The following is a 25855-nucleotide window of genomic DNA, read 5'->3' on the forward strand; positions in this document are numbered from 1 at the left end:
ACAATAAATAATGTTTTTTATATCTCTTCTTCTGTTAAAATAGACCGATGAATGAGAGTGAAATTGCAAAAAGATGGAGATTTTAAACAAGTTAGACTACCAAAAATACCTCAGTCAAAATTATAAAAAGCGAAACTAATAACTTTTAGCCTTATGATAATTAGCAACAGTTTTTGTATGAAATGTTACTAAATTTTCCATATTCGATTTCTCAATTTATGGTACATAAATCCTAATTTAGGAAAGCTTATCATTTTGGATCGTACTATTATGTTTACTTAAAACACTGTTATTTTATATGGTGAATAAATAGGGTGCAATATTAAGAAAATTTCAGATAGTTTGGATCATGTACGCTCAGTTTTGAAACAATAAACTAATCTTAGTAAAATCATGATTTTTATTAATCAAGGTAAAAGAACAAAAGCTGTAGAAGCTTCGAAAACACTCGAGTTTATTTCCCACAGTTCGATTTTTTATTTATGATAAAGGCAAAATAACTGTAAATAGAGAAATACGGGACTTTGAACATTTAGCCATAAACTATCTATGATGACCCATTTAAGATACATTTGTGGATAGAAAAAACACCAATTTTACTTAAGTTTTTGGAACTTTCAAAAAATGTTACTCACATTACAATAATTTATAAATTTTCAAACGTTGAGCTGCACTTTGCCAAACATATGCTTAGACCAAGGCTTCTTAAAATTTTCTCATTCAGGACCCCTTTTTACCACTGAGAATTTTTTCGCGACCCCTGGACCCCCATAATATTTAAGAAAATTTTGTGGGACCCCATAAGCAATGCGCAAATCCGACGCACGCATGAGTGAAACCGTCAATTTTTTTCACTTGTACTGTAATATACTGTTGAAGTTTTAGGTCATTAATTTCTAATTTTAAGGCATACAATGTGAAAATTTTAAATAAGTCACAGATAAAATGACAGCATCACGTGCGAAGCAAGTAAAATGAATGTTTATATTATCAAAAGAATGCGTCGAAAAAACTGTTTTCTTTTTTTCTTACTCTGTATTGGCTTATCTTTATCTATTTTCAGATACATCGTGTAAAATTATTTGGTGATTGTAAAATTATTATAATAGTAAGTTAAAGAAATATCAAACTCCTAAACTTTTTAACGACTCCCTGCTGCAGATCCCCATCCCGCAGTTTAAGAAGCTTTGGTTTTAAACAAAGTTCGAGTTTCTACAACATGCATCACAAATTCGACAACTGTCTGAATACATCGTTAAATCTTTGACACAGTTCCAGCTAAGGATAGTAGGTCGCCGTAAAGAATTTCAAGGGCGAATTTTGTAGCCAAATGTAAAATACAAGGGCCTACCAGCGGCCGAGGGGTAAAACTCGTTGAACACTGGTAGTTTGGTCCGGGGTTCGTGTTTCGGCGAACGGGCATGGCTGCATGGGCGTTTTCGTGGTTTTACCTATGTGTAACGTGGATACGAGCCAGTTTCCTTTAAAAAGACCTCTACGGGGCATCCCTCTATTTCCGTATAGGGCACAAGGGTGGAGCATGTAATAAGAAAAAAAAAAAAAAAAAGTTAAATATTAGCTCACGGTCATTCTAGGAAGAAGGCAGATATTCATTTATGTATTTTCGGAATAAATTAAAAAACATTCTTTTCCATTCTTTTATTAAATAATTACTTATAAAAGGTCGAAATAGTTTCCTTCCTTTTCGATAAACTTAATCGTTTGAAATAACGTTGTACGTACAATTTCTATTATAATATTAAATTGGCTCACCAACGGCCGAGCGGTACAATTCGCTGAACGCTGGTAGTTCGGACTAAGGTTTGAATTCCGCGAACAGGCTGGCTGAATGGGAGTTTTTGTGTGTAACGTGTGTACGAGCCAGTTTCTCTTAAAATGTTCTCCTCGAAGGCATCCCTTCCCTTAGGCAGATAGCCCTTGAGGAGTTGTCGTAATCACATTAACGAAACAAGAATATTAAATTAATAAAATAATTATGTAATTCTTATATTAATCAAATAATTATAATTTATTTCCTTACAGGGCCAAGTGGATCATGATGTTACACGGGACATGAAATATTTAGACTACGTTATATCTGAAACATTAAGAATGTATCCTATCTTGACGTTGTAAGTGACTTTTATGTTAAAGGAATCGCATTTTATTTTTCAGTCCATTTTGTAATGGAGATTTTTGATTAAATGTTTAGATGGCAAGAAAACTTTATAATTTTATTTTTAACACGACTAATTAATCTGCAAAATCTTAAAAAACTATATATTTCAGCAATAATCTTATTTTAGATATAAAATTATATAAAAGTGTAATAAAACAACCTAAGATTTCCATCAACGGTTTGAGAAGATATTAGCTTCTAAGATTAGCTTAAGATTTTATTAAATTAAAAGCACAACAGTGTTCTTGAAACTTGGTGTTGTTGGGACATTTCAACAAAGAATATTGTTTGCAATCTGAGATTGTGACACGTGATTCTTTTTTTTTTAATATAACTGTCATTTTAGATGTCTTTTAGAATAATGGTTCTGATTTATTTCATAAAGCAGTCTTCAAATAGAGCTTATGTCTTTCCATTAAGTATTAATATCCTGTAGACACAATGTGAGAAGAAAAAAAAGTTTCATTGTGTTTTTTATATAAAGTGTTATTTTATCACAAACTTCACGTTTCTGACAAAGTATTATACTTTGCATCGAATATTCATTAAAAATCTTCCTACTATGATTAAAATATATCAACGCATATGCTTTCTACTTTACAAGAATTAACTTTTTACGATTTCGCTTTTACGAAACATCTGCGTAAGCATATGCTTTGGTTTATATACACAAAACAAATAAAAAAAAAATCTGAAAGATTTCAGATTTTATATTACGCCCCAGAGTGGCGTTTTTTTCATTTACGTACTGGTTTCGAAAGCATTTAGGCTAATGCTCTTTTGGTCTAAAAATAGTTAAAAACAGCCTTCTTTAGAATTTCCGATAGACAGTCTCGCGCGCTGCAGATAATTTTTTTTTTTTTTTTTTTTTTGAATAGTTGAGAGAGTAGAGTGTTGCCATTGCTTGCTTTAAATTCATTGAGTTTGTTAATCAAAAATTCGTTAAGTTTTACAAAATATGAAATAGATATTAAAACAAATTCGAAATTAAAAATTCGGACGTCCAGGTGTCCATGTTCGGGAGAAGGATTTACGTTATTCAAAATTGGACGGCTCTAGGTACCGTCGCTTTTTCACAGTGCCAGAAACATACATATATTCATGCAGATTCTTAATTATTTAATTTCTGTAAATATAATACAGGGCGATAATATTCGGTGGCAACAATTTAAAAATAAAAAACGCCATTTACAGTGAAACGCCACAAAATGCCGTTTTGAGACTAATAGCCCTTCTGGGCTACCGCACTTTTGGGTTAAAAAAAAGACACCCCCGAAAGAAAAAAAAAAACGAAAATGAATTTTGCCTAGTGAACGCTAGTGCAATAACACCTTTTTTGGGGTTTACGAAAGAAACCCGAAATATAGTTTTATGAAAGAAGCGTTTTGCGAAACGTAAATTTTTGCTCATCTTTATTGCAACGAATGATAAAGGTACATATAGCTTAGATTGTGAAAGAGCTTTAAGGCTTAGGAAAATTTTGCAGAATATTTTGTCTGCTTCCAAAGAATTACATCATAGCAAATATGCATCAGTCTAAGGCATTTAGCATATTGTTGTATTTCAAATTTTTGACATCATATTGGCGGACGAGAAGCTTGGGCTTTTGGTAACTAAGGCAAAAATTTAAACTCGGTGGGATGATGATGATAGAAGAGTACGATAAATTAACCAATGATTTTCGACCTCCCTTTCTTATATCCACTCTACAGACTCTCCAAAACCTCTGTTGAATGCACCTTTGTCATTGCCACCCTTATATTAACCTTACCTTGTGATAGCTAAATTCTGGAATTTGGAAAGCGAAACTACATTGTACATACCTTTCCTGTTTATGTAGACCGTTTAAATATTAGTTATTTGATCATTTCATTTATCATTTTAGGCCGTATTTGTTATTTTTATCATTTAATTGTTAATTCTGGGAATCTGAGGAGCTCTAAAGGATTTTTCCCGGATAAATTAAATAGGACTGAATTTTTGTTTTGGTCCATTTCAGTTTACAAAGATTTTAGATGAACGCTGTACTTTCAAAAACGAAACAAAGCTATACCCTGTCGTATTTCCATTTAAGTATTGTTTTCAAAGTTTCCTTTAATAAACAACTCATGTATGAAGTATTTTACTTGGAAATTTAAAACAGAAGTTTAAATTTTATTTTTATCAGAATTAAACTCTGCAGATAAAGATTTTCATCATGATTATTAAGATATGAATGTTTGTTTCAGATATGTATGTTTTTCAGAATTTTGAGTATTCTCATTTATCTATTATTTAACTTTTTAATAAATTATCTTTATATATATCTTAATGTGAATTTATTTTAAGATATTTATTTATTTATATAAAATTTTTACGTAATAATCCGAAATCTTACAGATTAGAGAGGACGGGTATAACAGACTACAAACTGGGAAATACAGGAATAACCGTTGAAAAAGGCATACGGATAGCTTTCCTTATATATGCCATGCATTATGATGCCGAATTTTTTCCTGAACCAGAAAAATTTAATCCGGAGAGATGGTAAAATTATACTTTCTATTTTTTCTGTCTGTCTTTCATTGTAAAGGATGTTCCGTAATTAGTTTTAAAATGACTGAGGGGTGATGTGATATTATTGTGAAACGAAAGCCGTTTACAGTTTTCCACAATGAAAACTTCACTGCTGGGATATTATAACAGGAAGACGAGTGATGCCATATCAGCTGAGTAAAAATTCCAAGATCCCTTATTATGAACTCTGTGTGTCCTGATTCCCCAAAAACCAGTTTTTTAATGAAACTGCATCAAGAGACTGCTCTAAAGTAGTTTAATGAAATTACATCAAAAGATTACGCTGAAGGATAAATAGCAGATATATAAGTCTTACGTCTAATAAAAACGCATATCCTATTTGAAATATTTTAAGAATTATTTTAAAAGATCCAGTAGATATTGATGAAAAGATATTGATGCATTGAGTTATTGATAAAAAATTAGGGCATCTATTCCATTATCAAAGTGTAACTCAGTATTAATCAGTTATAATAGAAATTTCTAATTTAATTAATGAGACAAATCTTTCCTAAACAGTAATGTAATTACTCATTATTAATGTTCTTTTCTTTCTAAATATGCCTTAGTTCGATAAAGAGAAGCAAGCATAAACACTCAACGGTTAACTTGTTACTCCTTTGATATTTTCATTGAAATGAAAAGATTGAATGAATCATTGAATGAAATGATGATTGAAATGAAAAGATGGAAAGGCTGTTATGAGAGTTTTCCATTTATATTTCTCATTTTCATATTTATATTTCTCATTTTCTCATTTTCATACCTATATTTTGGAAACATATAAACGATTTATAGCTCACATTGATCACTTATTTCCTGTTAGTGGTTTAACACTGATTATAGATATCCAGCATGTATAATTTGCATAAATATTTGTATAAAGTTTTTTATATTTATGCATATCACTGCTTTGTTTGTTTTAATGTGAAATCTTTTATGGGAAAAATTTTAAATTTGTAAATATTTCAAGTAAAAGAGGAAACATTGGGCTGCAAAATATTCCGAGTTTGCGAAGCTGTTACAAAGTTTGAGCGGAAACTCATCCAAACTTGTTGGACAAAATAAGAATTTTCTGTAATTTTTTTCCTCTGCAAATATTTTATACAAGAAAAGCAAGCCTAAGTTTGTTTGAGGATTAGATGAGTTCATTCTCAACAACAGTGAAAGATCCTCTTCTTCACCATACATCTAATTGCTGCTTTTCTTTTTAAAATGCTAGTAATTTTTTATTGATTAGCTTGCAAAAATTGTAAGTTTTGTCACTGGTATAATCATCAGAATTAAGAAATTAAAGCTCATATTTTAGAATAAAGAATATGTTTATTCTTATAATATATGGTGGACTTTTTGGAGTTAACTTCAGCAATTTTAAAGCTATAATTAACTACTGTGCACCGACTGCATTGTTGAAATTGAATCATTCAGATTGAAATACCTATTATGATAACCAAACATATATACATACACTCTTTTGAAAAAAAAAGAAAAAAGAAAAAAAAGAAGCACTATGAAGGAAGTGGTTATTTTTGGTGAAACTGAATATGTGTATAAGTCATACACAGATAATAAAATGATTAAAAATCAAGGTCATAAGTACCTGTTCACGGCTCACAATCAACCATTGAGTGTGCAAATTAGCAGTTATTGGAAACGCCCCTGGCGGCAATGCATGCTTGAATTCGTCGAGGCAAAGAGCGATAGAGGTTTCTAATGTCATCCTGCAACACATTCTACCAGGCTATCAGTTATCGCTCCAGATCTGCGGTATTTTGTGGCGTCTGAATCTGGCAGCCTACCATACCCCAGACATGCTCGATTGGTGAAAGGTCTGGTGACATTGCTGGACAAAGAAAAGTATCAACCGCACGGAGACAGTCCAGAGATCTATGAGCGGTATGTGGCCTGGCATTATCTTGTTTGAAAATGGCAATAGCATTATGTGCCATGAAGGCTAATGCAATTGGTATCAAAATATCGTTGAGCTGTTAAAGATGTACGGAGAATGAATAAAGATGACCTGCTGTCATAAGAAATAGCGCACCACACCATCAAACTAGGGTTTATGGCTGTATGCCTTTGTAAAACAAAGGCTGATTGGGACCGCAGGCCCCTTCCTCTTCAGACCTGATCACGGTGCTCATCTGCTTCAAGAGGGAAGCGGGACTCATATTGAACACTATACGATGCCAGTCTGATGGCAGCCATGATGATCGGCTGTGACACCATTCCAGACGACTTGGCCGATGTTGTGAAGTCAAAGGCAAACGTCTTAAAGGCCTCTGTGAACGTAACCCCACCTCAGACAAGCGCCATGAGATTGTGGACGGTACCACGGGAGGTATAGACATGGCTGTAGTGCGTTGAATGGTCGACAATGATACCGTTGGGACGGTTCGGGCCGGGCGAACAGTCATCCTATCTTGCCTCGCATTTGTGCTCCTTGGCCTTCCAGAGCATTCATTTCGTCGGCAGTTTCTTTGTTAGCAACCATTGGTGCCAACATCTTTGCACAGCAGTGTCTGTACGCTGCAGGTGGCGGCCTATTGCTCGATATAACCACCCAGCTTCACGTAACCCTACACTGCGACCGCGTTCGAAGTCGTTTAGTTGTCTATAATGTCTTCGATATCGTCGTAATGTCATCTTTAGTTGCTTCTTTACAGAATTACAATGGGAGCAACAACAACAACAACAAAAAAAAATAAGATATATTTTTCGCCTCTGTTACTGTTTGATCATTTGCATGTTCGATCAAGATGTTTTTGCATGCCAAATTTCGTCACGATCGCAAACATCCTTCTTGGTGCTTCGATTTGTTTTTGCAAAAGAGTGTATATACATACATATATATACAGGGCGGTCATAAAAAAACTTCCCCGTTATGTGAACCCCCAGCAGTCTATCCGCTAAACCAATCGAAATGAAATTTCAGATAGTGTTATTTCAATTTAGTATGCATTCAAAATTGTGATGATTTAAAACAACAGAGGTCTCCCGGTTACGATTAGAGTAAAAATAATTCGAAATTTTCGAATGGCAATACTCACTTTTATCCTACGCAAATTGATCAGTGTTTTGAAAAACCATAAATGACGTTGGAACAAAAAGCTGTGGCAAAAACTTCTGGCATAAAACATTTATAAGAAGAGTGTAAAGTCTATCTCTCTTTAGAAACCAACAAATTAGACTTTAAAAGGACTGTTGAAGAATTATATTCTAGCCTTTAAAAGAAGGGTGTATTAGACCCTTCATTTCTAACATAAAATTAACAAATGACCCAACTTGGGTTACAAGAAGCCAATTACTTCTGGCTTAACAGAATAACGTAGCAACTAATAATTTCAAGGTGTGGTAGATTAACCTAACGGCTCACAGAATACTTTAATGCCCAGGAAGAACTCTAATTTGTAGTAAACCGGCGAGACAAACCTAATTGCTAGAACACTCAACGCCGCTAACGCAAATCGGTATGTGAAACTAAAACCTAAAAATTATAAAAACTAGAAAAATTACCAACACCAGAAAAAGTACAAATGAGAGGATTTCAGTCAAATCTGATGTAAAGTTAGCAAGAGGAAGAGGATACATCAGACTCGATTACAATCTCCTTCCACTCGAAAACCATTGTGTTTCTGTATCAAAAATTAGTTGAACTATTCTAAAGTATTTCATTATAACAGTACATCTGAAAGTTTTGAAGTCCTCCCCGACGCAGCGTAAAATTTCCAATGTAAATCATGTCAAAAATTAAAGTAGGTATTTTTTACTGAATTAAAAATTTTTTTGAGATACTATAAAGATATTTTTGAGATACTAAAATTTTTTTTAAATGCTACTATTTTTTGAGATATTCTAATTTTTTGACATACTACAAATCAACAGAGAACATTTAACAAACATTCTCTATTCGTAAAAAGCAAATTTAAAGTTAATTAAATTTTAAATGAAATTCAATTACAAATGATTAATTGTTGCTGCGAACTAATCTACAATATGATTTAAATTCTGAGAGCATATGTAAATCAAGAGCAAAGTATCAAAATCTATGATACTAAGATCTATCGAATATATAATAAATGTAAAATATATAATTCCAATAAATTTTTTAATCCTAAAATTTTATAAAAATGCATAAGTGAATAATTGTTGAGCAGGCAGGAGACAGACTTATCAAGGGGAAATACTGCATAATTTAGTATTTAAAAATACTACTGTAAAGTAACTCACTGTACTGTAAGTACTGTAACTGTACTGTACTGTCTACTGTAAAGTACTGTAAGTACTGTAACTGTACTGTACTGTCTACTGTAAAGTACTGTAAGTTTCTCAGAAATTGTAATTAATGTTATAATGGATAATTTCGAACTTGGGAAAATGTGCTTTAAATGGTTAAATATTTTATCTACGAAAAATATTTCTTTCGGCTGCTTTTGTTTCATATGGGGCTCATATGAAAATTTAAGTTTTAGATAGTTTCTTTAGAAGGCAGCGAGTGACTACAGTATCGCCCATTGAGAAATAATCTTATTTAATTAATTTCTTAAACTGAAACCTGAGTCTGTGATCAAACGCTCAAGAGAAATTTACTTGTGTAATCTACTTTAAACATCGTGTGTAAATTAGACGCCATTATTTTCTTCATTTGATGATAAATAAATATCATAATCTTTGCCCAATTTGTTTGTTTCACATAATATCAAAATATTAAAAATCATGGCATATGATATTGTACTAACTTTTGCATTTTGTTTTCAGGGTTAAAGATGACTCAGGTAAGCTAAATCATCCTCAGTACGCATACTTGCCGTTTGGTGCGGGGCCTCGAAATTGCTTGGGCATGCGCTTTGCTTTGATGGAAATAAAAGTTTGCATGGCAAACATTCTAAGACACTACAGATTCAGAAAAGCGAAAACCACTAAGGTAATTCATCAAAATAACGCTATGGGAATAAATAATAAACTTCATTTATTCAAAGCTGCCTTGAAATTATGATAGAGAGATATAATTTTTATTAAAATATAAAGGGTACTTACGTATTAGCGCAACCATCCTGGCGCAGTTTGTCAGAGAAAAAGAATGACAGAGAAAAAATTTTGCTTATTATATATATATTATTACGTACATATTTTACGTTTAGTTAGGCATTTATCCCGAAAATCAATCAATAAATTTGCAAGCGGGTTTTACTTCTTTTGTTTGATAGATGTTCCAAGGCTTTCCCTTTAATAGCATATTCAAGTCAACCTTTAGTGATATTGTGACAAAATAGTGTATTTCTGCAGAAATGTTACCACAGTTTCTTCTTCTGAAGCAGTTTCACAAGCATATATTTTAAAACTGATTTTAATGCAAAATTTATCACGATTTGTCTTTAAAAAGCGCTAAAACTTGGAATACAACCAAAAGTACGAAAATTTAACAGAAAGCGACATTGCTTCATTGAAAAATTGTTATCAGCATGGTTGCTTAAAGAACTGTTATGCGCATTGTTGCCAGAGTCGGGCGCATCCTGAAAATTTGGCATCTTGGGTAGTAAGATGGTTGGGTTAATACGTAAGTAGTATAATACAATATGCTTAATCGTTTATAATAGAGTTTAATATTAATTCATGTATTAACAAATATTATGCAATACGCGACCTCATAGCTTTCGCCTATGATTTTCAAATTAAATAAACGCTCTGACCGCTTTCTTATGACAAATTTCTTGAACGTGTAGTTGATTGAACTTCGGTTTGAGAAATTTGAAAAAGGCAAGAAAATATGTTGTCTAGTTAAAAATAGTCTTAGCTGTCCATTACAAGTTTTTCGGATTTTCACACAGCCATTCAATCAATTAACTCTGTTGAACACCTAGTAACACCTGAAATTTTGCAATGCCAAGAATTCAAACAAATCATTCTCCAGTGGGTGCCTGGTCAGTGTGGCTTTTGGAGCAATGAACAAGCGGACTTCCTTGCAAAAAGAGGTGCCAGCTTACTACACTATCCTAATACAAGCATTTCTTTTTGAAAAATTAAACTGCCTTTAAAAATTTATTTACATGTACTATCTTACGAGATCTTCAAACCCGTACAGCCTTAAAATTTTGAAGAATGTGAAGTCCTTCCATTATTTCCGATCGTCCAGGACGCAATGCAGTTTCGGATTTCTGTCTGTCTACAGGATGTGATTGCCATGCGCCCACCTGAACCGCACAGGAATTTCAAGCGATCTCACTTCCCACTTTGTGACTCTGGGGAAGGAAGGACAGAGACTACCTGCTCCGATGTGTGGGGCTCTTCGTGGTCTTATAGAATTAAAATTTGAGATACTGGAAGGCAAGAACGCTCTTTAGGCGATGACTTCGGTCTTTTTGTTCTTAGGTCTGTTGTTTGTAGCTTTTGTTTATAAGATTTTAGTACTTTGCAACATTTTACCTAGCCACGTGAAATAAAAAGAAAGTTTAAAATAGTAGTAAATGAGGCATTCGGCAAGATCTCTCTAAAGAAGCATTTATGATTCAAAACATAGATGGATAATAGAAGTGGTATTTATATGAATACATTTAGTATAATAAGATAGAAAATTTACCATTTATTAATTATGAAATTAATTTCTATGCAGAAAATGTTGAAATACAGTTTAAATCAAGTCAATTATATTTATTATTTTATGTTTGCATTAGGAAAATGCTACACAAAATTATACTGGCATGAAATCCCATGCATCTGATGGCGAATTAATTGGCTATATTTGCAAAGTCACAATAAAAGTAAACAAAATGCTTTCGCTGCATGGCTTTGGTCTCTTTACAGTGGCATTTCGACTCCAGGTCAAATTTTGGAGGAAATACCTGATTTTTTAAATATTTGTTTGGTTTTATTTAATTACGGCAAAGCCTCGAGGGCTATCTGCTTAAGGAGGGATGCCTTTGTGGAGGACTTTCTAAGGCAAACTGACTCGTATACACATTTCACATGGGGAAAACTACTGAAACGTTCGTGCAGCCAGCCCGTTCACGGCATTCGAACCTCGGACCGAACTACCAGTGTTCAGCGACCAAATGGCCGGGGAACGCAATCAAAAGTCTTCTTTTCTACTAACATCAAATTCTGGCCAGGACTTTTGGCTGGACAATATTTTAAGTGCCTCCATGCCGCAGAGACACTCTACAATAACAAACATGTATGCCTTCCTCGGGTTTTGAATCCAGGCCCAAGGCTACGGTAGCTGAATCCAGTTTACTGTTAATGAATGAGCAATTAATTTAACTAGAAATAAAATAATAACTAGAAATATTTAAATTTAGATGCCATAAGAGTAAAAACACGAAAAATCTCATGTAGATAACTCATTCGTCGCAATTTGAACCCGTATCGAGTTGGTAGTATTCGATGATTTTATTCACTTGGCCACTGATGGGTGCTGCCGAAATAATATATGAAATGGTACTGAATTTCTAGCTGAAAGTTGGAAGTTTCACTTTTTCCAGAGACTTTTTATTTGCGAAAAAGGAGGTTTATAACTTTAAGAGTGAAATAATTAAGAAACTGTTTAATATTCCATCACAATATTCTAGAAGTTATATTTATGCATTTCTTTTTTATATTTGTCTGAAAGTATTTTAAACATTTTTAAAGTAAATTTTTTTCTGCTTTTCAGGAACCTCTGCCATTCATCTCAGGCTATCCGTTTTTAAGTCTCCGAGAACTCCCATTATTAATAGAAAAAAGAACGGATCTTAATACTTAACAGCAAGCTAGTCTCAAACTAATTATTGTATGAATAGACCTCGATTATGAACAGTGTATTAAAAATTGTCTATCATTATTGTATTAAAGTTTTATATATTATGTATTTTTAATTTGACAAGAGTAAAGAATCTAGAAGTATGTTTTTAACCATTTTTCCTATTAATTTTTCTAAATAGATCTTTATATATACATACATATGTTACCGGCAAAGTATGAAAGGTCGGCATTCTATAGAATGCCTAGGCATTGTATAAAATGCCTGACGCTTTTAGGCAAAGTATGAAGTATGAGTGTTATTACATACTTTCCCTAGGCATTGTATATAACACCTAGGCATTCTATAGAATGACAAATGCTCTTTTGCCAAAGTATAAAAAAAGGGTTATGATAGGGCTGTTATTTAAAAGACGTTCATTCCTCAGAAATACAAATGCTATTTGAAAAATTAATGAAAAAGCGCCATTAAAAAACTGTTCTTCAAAATATGTAAAAAAAAGGATAGTGAGATGATCTTGATATAACATGATTTTCTATCTGCCTGAGACTGGGAATCTTACTGATTACTTAAGGCAATTTCCTATTAATTTGCTTTTTATTTATCAATTTGCTTTTTATTTTTCGAGTTTAATCTATTGATGAACTCTTATATGAATTTTGATTATGTTTAATTGAAATTTAGACCATTTTCTACGGTTTCAGTTATTAATATTAATAGGGAATCACCTTGTCTTGATTCCAATTTAATTTTATTTTAAATTTTGGATGCTTTATGTTTATATATATATATACATATACATGAGAAAACTTCTCCAAAATGTTGATATTACCGCTGATGGTACTCTACGTTTCTTAAAAGGAATGTGATACATATGATACTTGTCTATGTGTTATATTTTTCTGGCAATGTTTTAAACCATGGTGGCCAAACGTTTCAGCAGCTCGGCAGATTTTAGTTTCCTGCCAGGTCGCACAATTAATTTTGAGTATTAAAGTAAATAAAATAAAACCAAATTGTAAAATAAATGTATTTATTAGATTTAGGTTAGATTTCAATAATAAAAATATTAAAAAAATTCATTTAGTGAGGTTTCATGGTTTCTTTTGACAATATTAAGTGCATCAATGTCCCTATCGACTGATGTCGTTGCACGCAGACAATTTACATAAGTGATTCGATTCTCACTTGTAATTGGATATGCTTCATCTGACTTAAAAGCTGTTCCCAAGTGTGTTTCCAAACAGTGCAGTCATTGTCAGAGCACGTTTATAAAATGCAGGCTGTTTCTTATTTCTCTTTGTCCAAATATTTTTCTCAGAAATCTTCCAAACCACCTGATAGGACTTGTCTTTTAACCGTGCATCACAATACACTTCACAATGTTCGATTTGTAATCCATCTGGCAATAAATTCATGTCTGCAGAGAATGGTGTTCCAAATGCATCAAAATGTACAAATGGTTTTTAATTTTGAAATTTTTGAATCCAAGTTTCCATTTGCATACCAACGGAACGTATTTATCTGCAGCTGCTGTGTGACATCTGATTGCAATAACAATGTAGGAAAGTAAATGAAGATTTTTACCTGTTGTTCCCAAATCTTAAGTTTCATATGAAATACGAAAATCATATCAAACAAGTTATTGATACGTTTATTAGTATTAACATCTTTTAGGTGGCTAGTTGCAAATCCACTCTTTTTCTTCAAATTCGGGGATACTTTTTGATTTATTTCCCAAGAATGACTGTACACTGCTGGCCATTAAAATTGCAACACAAGGAAGGAATAATCTGGTGAACGTCAAAATTAAGTGAAAAGAAGAAGAGATTGGGATATGCAAATGATTACTATTTCAGCGCATTTAGACGATGCAATAGGGAGAAACGACATCTGAAGCACTGCATAAAAGAAAAGTTGTGTAGTGGATTTCTCATTTGGAAAACGCTTTGTAAGGAATGAGTTTGCTCAGAATATCATGTCATGCCTCGAATAATAATAAGAAATGCTAACCAGAAAGTGTCGGAATTCGATAAAGGCAGGATCATTGCCTATCGGGAGTGTGGATTATCGTTCTGTGATATCGCCTGCCGTGTTTGACGCCTGTCAGCCGTGTTTGACCGCGTTTTTTAGAGGCAAGGCAACACAAAGGCCGGTTTATACTTCTTCGAGTGACTTTCGTAGGGTCCCTTGTGCGAGCGCCTCAAACCGAGGGAACGGACCTGTTTTCTGATAGATTGTTTACACCAATTAAAGAGAACTAACAACTCGCCTCCGTTTGTTTGCGAAATGGATACCGACGTGCAAGTTACTGCGCTTGAAGTTTGCGAAGCAGTTTCCAATGAATTAATTTCTGTTCTGGGGGGAAGAAAAAAAGAAGGAGAAGAAAAGAAAATCAAAACGTGACTGTCTAGCTCGCCGTGATGAATTGAGAGCATTAAATCAACTTTCAAGTGAACTTCGGGCCGAGGATATCCAAAGTTACAAAAACTTCATCAGAATGAGTGAAGGATAATTTGAAATTTTATTGGAAATAGTCATTCCACTTATTAAAAAAAAAAAACTTTTCTTGAGATGCTCTGCTAGCAAAATTAAAACGCAGATAGCGCTTCGGTTTCTGGAGACGGGTGACTCCTACAGTTCTCTGCAATACTTATTTCGAGTGCCAAAATGTACAATCAGCATATTTATTCCATAAGTGTTTAAGGCCATTTTGGTAAAATCCTAGTATACGGTTGGCATGATATTGAAAATTATCGCCAACACCAAAATGACCCGTTTACTACTCACCGTATATGTCGCGTTTACTGCTCATCATAAAGTCGCCAAAAGTAGCCATATCCTGTGTGCACCGGTAGGACTAATAGGATTAAACCATCATTTTCTGTGCGTGAGGTTGAGCGAAAATTATTAATCTTTTGCTTGAACTCTTCAACACCCTCAAATTTTAACATGTTAATAATAGTCGGCGATTTTTATTTTAAATACTTCGGACTCATTGCTTCTAAATAAAATCTAATTTGTGGTTCAAATAAAAAGGAAAGTCTATAAAACAAAATTTCAAAATTTTAGATTTTATTTTAGTAGATGTAATTGGCCATGAGTAGAAACTGTTTTTTCGAAATTTATATCAATGAAATAAAATAAATGTTTGACCTTTCACTTATTTTTTTAAATTGAAAACTGTATTTTACTCGGTAGTTGAATTATTTTATTGGGTAGCTGAATAACATATAATTTAATTGTTTTTTGATTAAAGAAAATTCAGAAACAAATATGTTTAAAAAATATTTTGAATCCGATACCCTAATTTAATTTTCTTCAGTGTTTTTTCTACAATATCAAAAACTCAAATTCATTCTCATCAGTAGTTATATCCACCTTATATTTAGGTATTATTAAACAATGGTCGTAATATTCAAGAAATGAAGTATCCCATAATACTTCACAAGATGCATATGCATTAAAAAATGCCATAGTTAGATTATTGCTCCATCTGGGCATTTTTGATATGACAAAGAAATTGGACACGACGAACACTGCCCAGATAGATTTTCAACTGGTTCAAAGTAGAAACGAACTCGCTGACTGATCTCCCCTACGTTTCTGTGTGGACGAAGTGAGCGTTTACATCGTCAAAGCGGTCGTAACGAAGGGCTCGCTGCGAGTCGCTCGGACAGATGTAAGCTGGCCTTAATAGGAGGAAAGAAATAAACATACCCCGTTTTTCCTTTCGTCTATTCGATTCGCTGAAACAACGGGCACTTGCGGAAAATATTTTTTGAAGCACAGTTGAATATAAAGTCCACGGTAAACACACACAAGTCACTGAATATACGATGCTGTACACAAAATCACTATACAGTTGTTACACTATCACAAACACCATTGAAAGCTAGAATTAGATGCATTTGCCAGGAGAAATCCTTTAACTCTTAACGAAAGATGGATGCCTTTTTCGGATTTTCCGGTGAAGACGGGAGCGGCGTGGAAGAATCTCGGCGTGACGGATGTTGTCGAAGAGTCGGCTGCAAAAATGAATCTAATGTCCGCTTTGCGACGAGAATAGCTTGATATTTCCTTTATTATTGGTTGCGTTACGTCAAGCTATCTAAGAGGTGTTTCTTAGTATTAAAAGCTTTTCTCGCACTATTTCTATGGAGGGTTTCGTTGTGCAGTTGAATTTTTAGATGACCCAGCAATTACGTGAAGATGCAAGTGGGTTGGCAGTTAATGAAGCTTTGACGGACGAAATACGTGTATCAGTTACGTGAGGAGTTATGTGAAGATGCAGTTAATAAAGCGTTTCAGGATGAATTGCCGTATAGCTGTCGGAAGAGTTCATGATATTTTATCTCATCAATGCAGTTGTCAGTCCTTGGTCACCACTGTGGGGAAATGTAGGTTACCACTGTGTTGATTAGCGGCCGGTAGAGCATCCGACTCCGTATAATGATTGACACATTTGTGAGGTTGAGTAATACTTAATGCGTTTTAAAATAAAACATATTTAATACAATTACGAGGAGCTCTTTACAAATATGGGTAGCATAGAATAGTTATGAAATTAAATTATAGTCCTCGTGGTGTGAGGAGCCTGCTAGCGAAGGTCTCTCTGCTCGAGAGTTCAGGAGCCTTCTGACATGCTGTTCTGATGGAAAAAATCTTCACACTGATTTAGTCACGCTTCCGTAATTTTTCAGTAGTATTTAACATACTCCAATACATTTTATCTGGAACGATATCAGAGGAAAAACACGATCATTTGTTCCTAAGCCCTCCTGAAATCAAGACGCTTGACGACACACATAGTGCAGAACGCTAAAATCTTTTGGCACTAATCTTGAAATTATGTCTCTTGCACTGTTATTTGGAACGAATTATTGGGAATTATGAATTCAGAAACATGTCGTGTGACACATCGTAAAAGCTTGGAAACAGTGACTTGCTGGGAGCATACACACGATTTCTCATCTCTGCGTGGTCCGACGCAACCCCTTCGACTTTATGGAGTTTACTATTTTGATGACCACTTTCATAATATGTTCCATTTTAGGAGATTTGAACTTTCTTGAGGAATGCTGCAATAAAAATTTAGCACCGAAATATTATCAACTCTGCAGGCTGCATTTTCAGTCAGTTTTATTAAATCTTTGTGTTTCCCAAACAATGCTGAAGCACCATCTGTTGTAAGCCTAACAGGTTGTTAAGTCGTAAGCAGAATCGATCCAATGCCAATGTAACTGCCCCTAACAAATCTCGTAAGAAAGTCATATCTTTGAGTGAATAAAGTGTCGCTAATTCTTCTGCTATGCTAAAATGGACATCAACAGCCCGGATAAAAACCGCCATTTGGACGGTATCTACTATACTATCTGTGCTTTCATCCAGTGCTAGAGCATAAAACATAAACTTGCGTGCTCTACTTTTCAAATTACCTTCAATATGTTTCTCAAAGTCATTTCCGCGCCTAGTAACAACTAGATCAGACACGATTGTTTTAGGGAAATCCATTTTCTTTTCTGGACACAGAATTTGAGCAACGCTTTCCGAACAAGACAGCAGATTGCAGAATAAAGAGATGGATAAAGCTATAACATGAAATATTTTTATGACCTTGCCGCTAATGCGGTCGATTTCAAGGGTAAAAGTGAAACAATTATTTTACGAAATTATCTGTCGTGTTAAACTTTAATAATAGAAAAAAACTTGATTTGCTTACTTTACTTAAAAAGAAAACAAGATTCAATATAAATTACACTTTACTTGGTTACAGCAGCTTCTACTCTTATTAATATTATAACGTCGATAGCAAAATCTCACGGGGCATGTAAGAATAATGCACACAAAGGAAGCAACTGCAAGGTTGCCCAAATTGGCTGGCATCAGTTTTGCAGCACTGCCTGACGTAGTTCCGTCATACTACACCAAGCAGAACCGGAACACGACGGTATCTTTATTGAGATTATGTTGTTTTATGTGTTATGTATATTGTACATAAAACGTTTTTTAATATAACCTGACTCGCGGGCACAGGCTGACATATGGCGGGCCGCGGGTTGGCCATCCATCCACTAAGCACGTTTATTTTTTTAAACTAAGAAATTAATATGCAAGGGAAGAATACTGGTGTTCAAAAGTATATACGAAAAAAATTATAAAATAGAAATAAACTGCGAGTCGGTAATGGGGGAGTAATACATTTTTGTGTCGTTATTATACACCTATTCATTATAATGCAGAAAGTAGAAAAAAGTAAGATTGCATTATACTGCTTAGTTACCTGTTCATCTTCCTTTGCACAAGGTAACATCTTGAGTACTAATACTCAAAAATTTTCTACGATCATTTTTGTATTAATTCTATGTGTATTAACTGAAAATCATAACACCATATAAAATCATAGTACTCAACACCACATAAAATCAGTCTGAAGGGGAGTTCAGTTATCTAAACAAGGGAGTAAATAGCTTTACTGTATTACGAGTTAGCGGATTATATTCTTGTATGTGGCTCCCAGCAGTTTTTCACTAGCAAATTTTTTGCTAGTGGCACTACATTTCCATAATAGCAAATATTTACAATTAATATAGCTGCGATTAAGTTACCTCTCTAGATTTACGAAAGTACGGTATTCCCATGAAACCTTTCGTAAATCAAAATGACGTAATGTAAAAACGCAATAGCCGTTTTATATGGGAAAAAGAACTGAGCATTCCCAAAGCTTCATAAAACTGAAGCTTTGGGAATGCTCATTTCCCAGATCTTTATTCAAGCAAACTATCAAATCATTCACAACAGCATTTCAGACTTAAAATAAAGCCGCAAAAAGAACTATACGAAAAACATATAATCGGAGCCGGATTTAGACTTCTAGAGGTCCTAAGTGCTTAGATGGTTTTCGTGTCCTTACATTCATTCAATAGTGTATAACACCTATTCCCCCCCCCCCCCATTCTTTCTTTTTCTGTCTTGGTTTAGCTGCAATTTCATACATTCCATGGTAAAACCAAAAAAAGGGAAATTTTTTTTTTACGCCTTTCCTTGATGCCCCTTATTTTGCTTAATGGTTATCAGTTCTGTATATAGCTAACAGAAAAAAAAATGACATAACTAAAATGTAATTGGTATCAAACTGGGAAAAAATGAGCATTCTAGGAGACTTCAGGGTTAGCCAATAGCAGTGGTACGTTAAACTAATTTAAATTTAAATCGGAAGAAATACACACACAAACAAAATATTCTGTGCGTAGCAAATGCAGTAAGAAAAAGTGCATGAGAGAAGGTCACATATTGATATTTTATTGTCTTAATGTGTGTGTGTGTGTATTTAATTATGGCAAAGTACACTATGGCTATCTGCCTAAGGCAAGGGATGCCTTCGTGGAGGACTTTCTAAGGGAAACTGGCTCGTATACACGTTACACATGGGGGAAACCACGAAAACACCCATGCAGCCAGCCCGTTCGCGGGATTCGAACCTCGGACCGAACTACCAGTGTTCAGCGACTTTACCGCTCGGCCGCTGGTGGGCTCTTTTATCGTCTTAATATCTAATCGTATATTAACATTCAGTGTTATATTTGTCGCATCTTATCATCGTTTTTATTCATAAGCAACTGCGCCTTCAGCTTTTATGATTACTTTCTATGTGTTTTCAGATGCGTCTTGTTGCATATTTAAATCAGCCATTAAATAAAGTTATTAATCGTGATGTCGAAGCTTTCTGGGGTCCGCAGATTCCGGCCCTAGTTAAACGCAACGAGAGACGCATTTTTCGGCCATTCCAAGAAATATATTCTGCACAGAAAAGCGTTTGTAAAAGCAGGATATAGACATAATTACCGTAAGTATTGGTCATAGACATGCACTTCCAGTCGTAGCATTTTTTAAAAATAAGGCGCAGCATTTTCTGATAAAAGTTTTATTACTGGTATTTTGATATTACAGTATACCGGAGTTTTGCGATTTTGAAAATAAAAAAATTAAATTTCTATATAGTCCCTTTAAAAATGCGCAGTCAAAGCTTCAACAAACGAAAAGAAAAACGTTCATACCTCTACGACCCAAATTCGGTGAGATGCGAACAACGGAGGCCAATTACAAAGCTTTCAGCCGAATGTACTCACAAAGTTTTCCCCCCGTTACTCCGTATTTGCTTAGTGTTTGCTCCCTCGTATTTCGAGAAACTTTTAGGGAAAATTTTAGGGAATATTTTATTTCTATCGAAAACATGTTCTGAAAAGTCAGAAAATTAATAGTCTTATTTCTTGGCGAATTTGCAATGTTAAAAGTACAGGAACTGTTTGCATTTAACTGCCTAGATTATAATACACGTATCACTAATCATTGTTTCTACTCTGCGGTGAAAATATAAAACGAAATTGTATATTTTATTTTAAAAACTGTTCTGCCTTTTAGTATTTAGTATATTGGTTTCATCATATTCTCTACACTATTTAGGGAAATTTTGCAGTTAAAAGTATATATTTATAATCGATAGTTAAGGAAATAAAGTCAAAAGTGATCTTCATTCTATGTCTCTTAACTGGTTTATGAAATATTGTTTTATTGTTTGTTTCCAAAATGTTGAAACATAAAAATTATTTCAAACCACAAATGAGACGGCAGATACAAAAACAAGATAAAAATGGGGAATAGGGAACTTAAATCCTACTCAGAAACCGAATTTATCTTTCAAATACATTTGAAACTTCATATACTTTTTTATCAGTGGTGCCCGATAATAGTTGCATACCAGATATTTCACGGATACAAAGCACTTGAACAGTTACGCGTTTTTTTTTTTTTTTTTTTTTTTTTTTTTTTTAGTATCTAATTACGGCATCCAAAGAGTAACTTTTCTTGCAAGGCGTTACGTCGTTTCCTGTTACTGAAGTCCTAGCAGAAAAGTGGTTTTGTTCAAAACATGCCGTCCTTGAGGCTCATCTAATTTCACTTTCGTGCTTTGTGTTTCAAGATGTGGATACCGATCGCCGTTTCCTTTGCAGTAGTTACCATCGCTTTATTGTTTTGGTGAGTAAAATTCTACGTGAAGTAATGTGTATGTCTCGTTTTAAGGAGCTTCATTTTATTGTGTTCAAAATCTGCTGAAAGGTTTTACAAATCAGTTCTTTGCAATTTATCATTAAACAAATTGACTGGTAGCTTTATACCAAAAACATTGGCTCACATCTTGCATCTAAATCTATTCATTTTTGCGTAATATTATAAGGTATTTCTCCCGCCTTCTTAGCACGCCTTCGTAGTGTAGTGGTCAGCATGCTCGGCGCGTATCCGAGAGGCTCGTGGTTCGAGTCCCGGCGAAGGCGTTGCTCATTTTTTATCTCTCCTGCTTAAATAACCTAATTTCTCTACAATATTATATAACATATTTTCTGTATTGTACCATTTTATAAAGCCAAGATGGCCCGCTCGTCATCATCTTGCAATTGTTACGGGATTAATATTTCATTTATAACATAAATATTCACAAAAACTTAAAACTCATGCTGTTTAACGCTATTTTAAACATTATTCATATAAGGAACCTCTTTTTCCTAGTAATGCTATAGAATTTCGTACATTAAATTTAAAAAAATTTAATTTCCAACATTTAAAATTAAGGCTATTTATTGCCTTGTCCTTTGAAATTTTCACGTTACCATTGAACTTATTTCCCAAACAGTATGCTAGATAGCAAGTTTTGATAGCAACTATCAATCTTAATCAGAAGAACGTTAATTTAGCTTTTCTAGGCGAAATTAAAGTTCTTCTGTTTTCTAAGAATTTGTTACTCCTGGCTGTTGTGGCCAATTTTACAGGAAAAGAATTTAAATTTAATTATTTTTAAACTGAACGATTAAAGTCAATGTACCTACATTTAAAATATTTTTCTTTGTTTTATTTTTAGCAATATATTTCTGGTAAGCAATATATATAAGATGGCAATATATAAAATTTTTTATAAGCAATATATATGATTTTAGCAATATATAATACATAATTTTTTATAAAAAATTGCATCTCTAGTATAATTAGCAAATGACATTATTTTTTTACACAATGCATTGCATACTTATCTACAAAATGACAGTTTTCTCCCTGCCTATCGAAAAGTTTGAAATACTTGATTGTAACGAAAGTGTTCAACCAAAATAAAACAAAGTTAACAAAGTTAGAAAACAAAAGTTAAACAAACAAAGTTAACAAAGTTCTTAACAAAGTTAGAAAAAGAAACATAGAAAGCAATACCTTTGGTGTGAGTAGTAATCACCTACCAAATCTGTAATCTTCTGCCAAAGTTTTGATACATTTTCAAAGTCTTCGGCTCTAGAAACTTGTTGGCCGCGAGTCCAAAAACAGGTCGGTTTCATTTCGCACGTATTGGGCAGAATGGAAGGAAGATAGCACCAGCAATAGCAATACTGTGTGTGTGTATTTCTTTGCAGATAATAACCACGATAATCTCACCAGATAAAATCATGATCCTTTTTGTTAGTCAAATTACGCTTTGCAATGCTATCGACGGGCTCACAGGGCGCAGGTCAACCCCCCTTTTCGGCCTGTGCTGTTGAAGTAAATCCACTTTTCATCACACATGATGATCCGGTCCAGAATTTTGTCCTTGCTTTGATAATCGAACAGATTAGTGCGGGCCCGCACATATCTGTCCTAATTGAATCAGCTCATGCGGTACCCAGCAATTAATTCAACTTGCACGTCAAGTTTATGCCATGCATAGCGCGACTAATGGACATGCCATAACGTCTAACTCTTTAGCAAGCTCTCGAATGGTTGCATACTCATCTTCTTCCACAAGTTCTCGCAAGCGGGCCTCATCAGCATCAGTAGGCCAGCCAACATGCTCTGCTTCTTGAATGTCATAGTCCTTGTTTTTGAACTTTCGGTACTAAACTTTCACAGTGTCCATATGATACAACATTAGTACCTAAATCTGTTCACATGAATTGGTGACATTCTCTAGCTGACGTTTTGCAAAAGAACTCGAAGTAAACGATGGTTCTAATCTGGTAGCGTGATAGTTCCATTTCAGACACTTTGTACTTAATGATAACGATACATTTTTGCAAATTTCACAATACAGTGTTGTAAAGTAAATCTCTTTCTTTCAAATGTCAAAATTCGTTTGACAAAATGTGGTTAAACATGAGCAACTGAAATTGTTTCCGCAGTGCATATTTGCGTGCTGGAAAACATTCCCAATATTATTTAAAATTTGATTCTGTTTCACCACTTATTATTTCAAATTACGATTATTAACAATGATGCTATGTTAAGTAAATAGCTGCAAATTTTCATTTTAAATTAAAAGCTTAAATTTCCTATAGAGATGAAGATATGTTGTACAATGACAAAATTAAAAATTTTCCGTCTCGTGAATAAATTAATTTGTCAAATTATGAACGAAAAGTTCTGAAAAGGAGAAGTATTGCTGTAGCGACCCCGCACGTGATTGAAAAAAAAAAAAAGAACTGTTGTCAGGGGCTAAGTATTTACATGTAAACCAAGGGTTCTCAACCGGTGGTACTTAAGTGAAAAATAGGTGGTACGCAAAGAACAAAGTATTTTTAACTATTAAATTCAAAAATTAAAACCCCAGCATCCTGATTGAATTTTTTTCTCTAGCGCTCGTAGATCTGAGCTTTGTTCAAGAATGGTGGTGGTAGTAGTACTTTGTAGTGGCGGTACTTAAAGGTTTTCAATTTTTGTTTAGATGGTACTCGTTAGTCAAAAGGTTGAGAACCGCTGATGTAAACTTTATCTCTAGTTGGAATAATGAATTATTTATTTATGTATTATTCGACGACGGATACTTTCTCGAAGCTAGAAAATTATCATCAAAACACATGGTTTTTGTTTAGTTTATTTTTCTGCGCTAATTTGTTTAAACCGTTTCAAATATTGCCATCACATACCAATAAGATTTTCTTGAAATTTTGCGTACTATATTTTTGGAATAAAAATAAGTTTTACAGCGTTTTTCACAAAGTCTATTATTTTTAAAAATTCTATTTAGCTTTGAATTTCTATCATGTTACCTTTGCTTAACGCTGAAGCTGGTAATTGCAGAAATTTTGTTTGTTCATTATTGTTCATTAAGACTGGTAGCTAAATTAAATATTTAATCGCTCACTTTTAACAGCCCCACAGTTTTAAGGGATAGAGAGATCGGATTTTAAAATCAAACAGATATTTAAAAAAAATTAATGTAATTTTACACTGTTGGATTGTTCGGAAAAGACATTGAGGGAAGCGTAATGTCACGCAATTGCGCTTTAATACGTAGATTAGAAGGAAACATTTTCTTAATATTTAATTACGACAAGATAAAGTATGACCAGATAATTTTTTTTAATCTTTTATTTCCATTTCTCTATGGCCTAAAATGTATAAAATGAAGGGTATTCCCGTAACAGGAGAACAACCATTCGCCACCTGAGGTACCGCCCGTCAACCATGATAAAAACGGAAAAACAGATAACAAATACCGTACGCGAAAAGCAGTAATACATATAATTAAAGAAATAATAAAGAAATTATACGTATTTCATTTATTACGTAACCAGATGTTTTATCGCATTACAACATTAATCTTGTTCCCTGACAGTCTGCCAAGGGAAAAGTTTCTCCTTCACCATCACTGCCTAACATCGAATCCTGTAACGCGCATGCGCCGATATAGCTTTTTCTTTTTTCTTGATATAAATGTTTTGATAAATTGATGTTCATTTCACTTTTGAATGACTGCTAACTGAGCAATTACATTATGAATAATTGAAAGATGATTTTCAAAAGAAATTAATTTCATTATTTTGTAGTTACAGTCCACAACAGAAGATTTATTGCATTACTAGATTATTATATTAAGTTATGTAACTAATGAAGAACGTACTGATGTCGTTCTGAAGATGACCTATGATATAATTTGACGTCATCATTCTACTTGAAGCACATGAAAGAACAGTTTTGGCGCCATTGTAGGATCAACACGTTTTGTCTGCAAATTTATGTGGGTGTATCACTTGATTTACACTGATAACCAAAGACAGAGCAGGTTACCTGTTTTCAGTTAGATACAGCTCACGGCCAACACCACCGAGAGTTAAGTAATGTTGTGTATCACTGTTTGAGACAAGTATTGTAAATGATGAACCTTTGTTTCGTTTAAAACGGTTTTGCCACTGGAAGTATATGTTTACAATCAACGGGTGAAAAAAGAAGGCCGTGTATGAACTTTCAATAGACGCGGTGCATATCTGTTTAGAGAAATGTTTATATACAATCCTGAAACAATTTTGTTAATGATATTTCTGTTAGTTATGATCACACAATAATTTTTTATTTTATTTTACTTTTTGTTT

The 25855-nt window shown here is 33.8% G+C and overlaps 2 protein-coding genes and 1 long non-coding RNA gene across 7 annotated transcripts in view; 2 read left to right on the forward strand and 1 right to left on the reverse strand.

The window, feature by feature from the left end:
- Positions 1-12622, forward strand: part of LOC118181609 (cytochrome P450 3A9-like) — a 49420-nt gene extending 36798 nt beyond the window's left edge. For all 4 annotated transcript variants that reach the window (XM_035350771.2, XM_085817393.1, XM_085817384.1 and 1 more), the window contains 4 exons: positions 2044-2132; positions 4559-4705; positions 9494-9659; positions 12384-12622. In XM_035350771.2, coding sequence (XP_035206662.2) covers positions 2044-2132; positions 4559-4705; positions 9494-9659; positions 12384-12473 — 492 coding nt within the window. In that variant the 3' untranslated portion in view covers positions 12474-12622. The remainder of the gene's footprint in view (positions 1-2043; positions 2133-4558; positions 4706-9493; positions 9660-12383) is intronic.
- LOC146999132 (uncharacterized) overlaps positions 1-25855 on the reverse strand; it is a 228634-nt gene that overhangs the window by 55686 nt on the left and 147093 nt on the right. The window lies entirely within an intron of this gene.
- LOC146999133 (cytochrome P450 3A11-like) overlaps positions 21316-25855 on the forward strand; it is a 47685-nt gene continuing 43145 nt past the window's right edge. The window contains exon 1 of one of the 2 annotated variants that reach the window (XM_085817354.1): positions 21316-21506. In XM_085817354.1, coding sequence (XP_085673480.1) covers positions 21451-21506 — 56 coding nt within the window. In that variant the 5' untranslated portion in view covers positions 21316-21450. Of the gene's footprint in view, positions 21507-25747; positions 25807-25855 lie in introns of those variants that run through there. The other variant, XM_085817357.1, reaches the window with a different exon arrangement.

The sequence above is a fragment of the Stegodyphus dumicola genome, chromosome 1, assembly GCF_044657685.1.
Source record: "Stegodyphus dumicola isolate Sdum_Otavi_A_Nest chromosome 1, ASM4465768v1".
Taxonomy (NCBI): Eukaryota; Metazoa; Arthropoda; class Arachnida; order Araneae; family Eresidae; genus Stegodyphus; species Stegodyphus dumicola.